At 41.3% G+C, this 2518-nt stretch overlaps 1 protein-coding gene across 4 annotated transcripts in view; it reads left to right on the forward strand.

The window, feature by feature from the left end:
- LOC311374868 (immunoglobulin superfamily DCC subclass member 3-like) overlaps window positions 1-1809 on the forward strand; it is a 10161-nt gene extending 8352 nt beyond the window's left edge. For all 4 annotated transcript variants that reach the window (XM_084490616.1, XM_084490617.1, XM_084490618.1 and 1 more), the window contains one exon: window positions 1415-1809. In XM_084490616.1, the coding sequence (XP_084346742.1) occupies window positions 1415-1794 (380 nt within the window). In that variant the 3' untranslated portion in view covers window positions 1795-1809. The remainder of the gene's footprint in view (window positions 1-1414) is intronic.
- Window positions 1810-2518: the final 709 nt, after the last annotated feature.

Consider the following 2518-nt stretch of genomic DNA (forward strand, 5'->3'; position numbering starts at 1 on the left):
ACGGATGACGAAGGGCGTGTCTGACGTATGGGGGAGTAGTCTTTGTGGACTCAGCCTGCAACAGGGGCAATACTCTGCTTGCGCTCTCCTTGCACCAGGCGTTATAAAGCTGGCTATTTCCTGCGTCTTCCTGCTTGTTGTTGTTATTGCTAAATGGATCCTGTAGTCGCAAGGACAGTGTTGCCCCTGTACGTGTACCACAGCAATCGCCCAATTCTTAAATCCATTCTTAAATCCCCCGCTGCCGGCCGGCTTTATGACATTTCCACGGCGGGTTGTATCACAAACACCATTTCATTGAACAGAGTCCAAGTAGCGGCACACTAGTGTATTTGCATTTCCGTGATCTGATTGGCCGACGGACCCGTCGCTTCCCGAAAAGTTTGAACATTTCTCAACTTTTGATGCAGGCCTTTGTCTGCGCATCTCTAGCACCTACGTAGCTTATTTTTCTGCGTTTGCTTGCACTAGTCACTAGTTCAATCTGAGCTTGTAAATGTATTGCATTCTCCTCCACAGGGCCAGTTCTAGCTCTTTGGTAGCCCTAGGCGAGATTGAGTTTTGAGCTCCCCCCCCCCCCCCCCCTTCACATGACGAGCGGAGCGTTGCCCTGTTAATTAACATTACTATAATAAACATCACTGAAGACACATATTAACTGATTTACCTTTACTTTGCTTAGCAGTTTTTTTTACCAATAAACATACATAAACAACCTCCATACATAAATTAAAGATGCTCAATAATATTTTACATTAAATGAACTATTAAAAAATAAGCAAAAAGGATCAAGTCTAATAAATTGCACATACAAAAATGCTACAAAGAATGTTCAAGGATATTTAACAAATTATGACAACTGTGCAAAAGCTCTTAAGCACACTGTAAGGACACTTTTATGTGTGCCAGTTTATGACCCATGAACTGGATTAACTATACACTCAAACTACAAACAAAAGTGCTATTATGGATACTGTACGTACCACTACAAAATTAAAAGAGAGAAGTTCTTTGCCTATCTCAAATTATAATTTAACAGTTGTATCTGACCAGCTGAATTTGATCATCAGCCCCTCCCCCCCCCCCCCCCCCACACACACTTATTGAAAAATTATTTACAAAAATCATCAATTAAATCTAATAAGTAAACGTGTGGCTGAGGGTGCGCCCTAGGATGATCATGTTTAATAAACATGTTTTATTTCGCTCGTTTAATTAAATTAAGATTAAATGTAGATACTGCTGTGATATTCAATCATATAGGAAAAGGTAGGTGAGAAAATTGGGTCAGAATCTTCTGGGTCGCCCTCTAGTGGACAGGTATTAGGAGAGAGTGAAGGGAGTGTCTGATGGTGCATCTCTAGATACGTGTTGTAAACGTTCATTCATCTCATCCTGGTTTCTTCTGGTTCAGTGATGCCCATGGAGGAGAAGGCCCCCAACATCATAAATTTACACTCATCTACCCAGCGATTGCCCGTGGGCCAAACGACCCGCTTCACCTGCAATGCCAGTGGCACGCCAGAGCCCACCGTCGAGTGGCTCCACAATGGCAGGCCCCTGGAGAGGAACGGCACAGACGACCAATCAGAGGCCTGGGTGGAGAGGGGGTTCCTCTTCATCAGAGGGGTGAAGTATGGCGTGAACACAGTCTGCTGCATGGCAAGCAACAGCGCTGGCACGGCCAATCACACCGCTGAGCTGGTTGTCTATGGTAAGATCTGGATCCAAGAAGAGATTGTTGTTGTTGATGTAGTCATAACATTGTTTATGTATTCACAACATTGTTGTTGATGTATTCATAACATTGTTGTTGATATATTCATAACATTGTTGTTGAGGTGTGTGTATATATATATTTAGAAATGTATATGTGTGTATATATATATATATATATATATATATGTGTGTGTGTGTGTTTGTGTGTCTATATGTTTGTATGTGTACTTTTTTTTTATTGCCACTTGTGTCATCCCCTGCTTTACCCAAAACGTAGCGAACCCAAAACCGTGATGTGAACCGAACCGTGAATTCTGTGAACCGTTCCCTAGTTTTAGTGGATGTCATGACGTGGAAGAGGTGTTTTTAAGTCCATTGATGTTAAGCTTCTACTGGAAGCAGACAACCAGCCATGTATGTTGTCTAATTGAACCTAGCCTCAAACCACAGACCCATTCTCAATAACAAAACAAACTATAACTCAGATGTGCAAACTTAATGGACAAGTGGAAGGATAGTGAAATAGGACACTATTTATAGGACACACACACACACTATTATAATCTCAAATATACACCACTATACTCATACACACACTATTATACTAATTTTACATGTATGTATGAGAGTGTATAGTCCTGTATATGAGAGTATAGTTGTGTATTCAAGAGAATATAGTTTTGTGTGTGAGAGAGAATAGAAGTGTGTGTGGGAGAGTATAGTAGTGTGTGAGAGAGTACAGAAGTGTATTTGACTGAAACGGGTTTGACAGAGTTTCACTCTGGAATTTCCAGCGATT

This window comes from Micromesistius poutassou, assembly GCF_964030765.1.
Source record: "Micromesistius poutassou genome assembly, contig: SCAFFOLD_5155, whole genome shotgun sequence".
Lineage (NCBI taxonomy): Eukaryota > Metazoa > Chordata > Actinopteri > Gadiformes > Gadidae > Micromesistius > Micromesistius poutassou.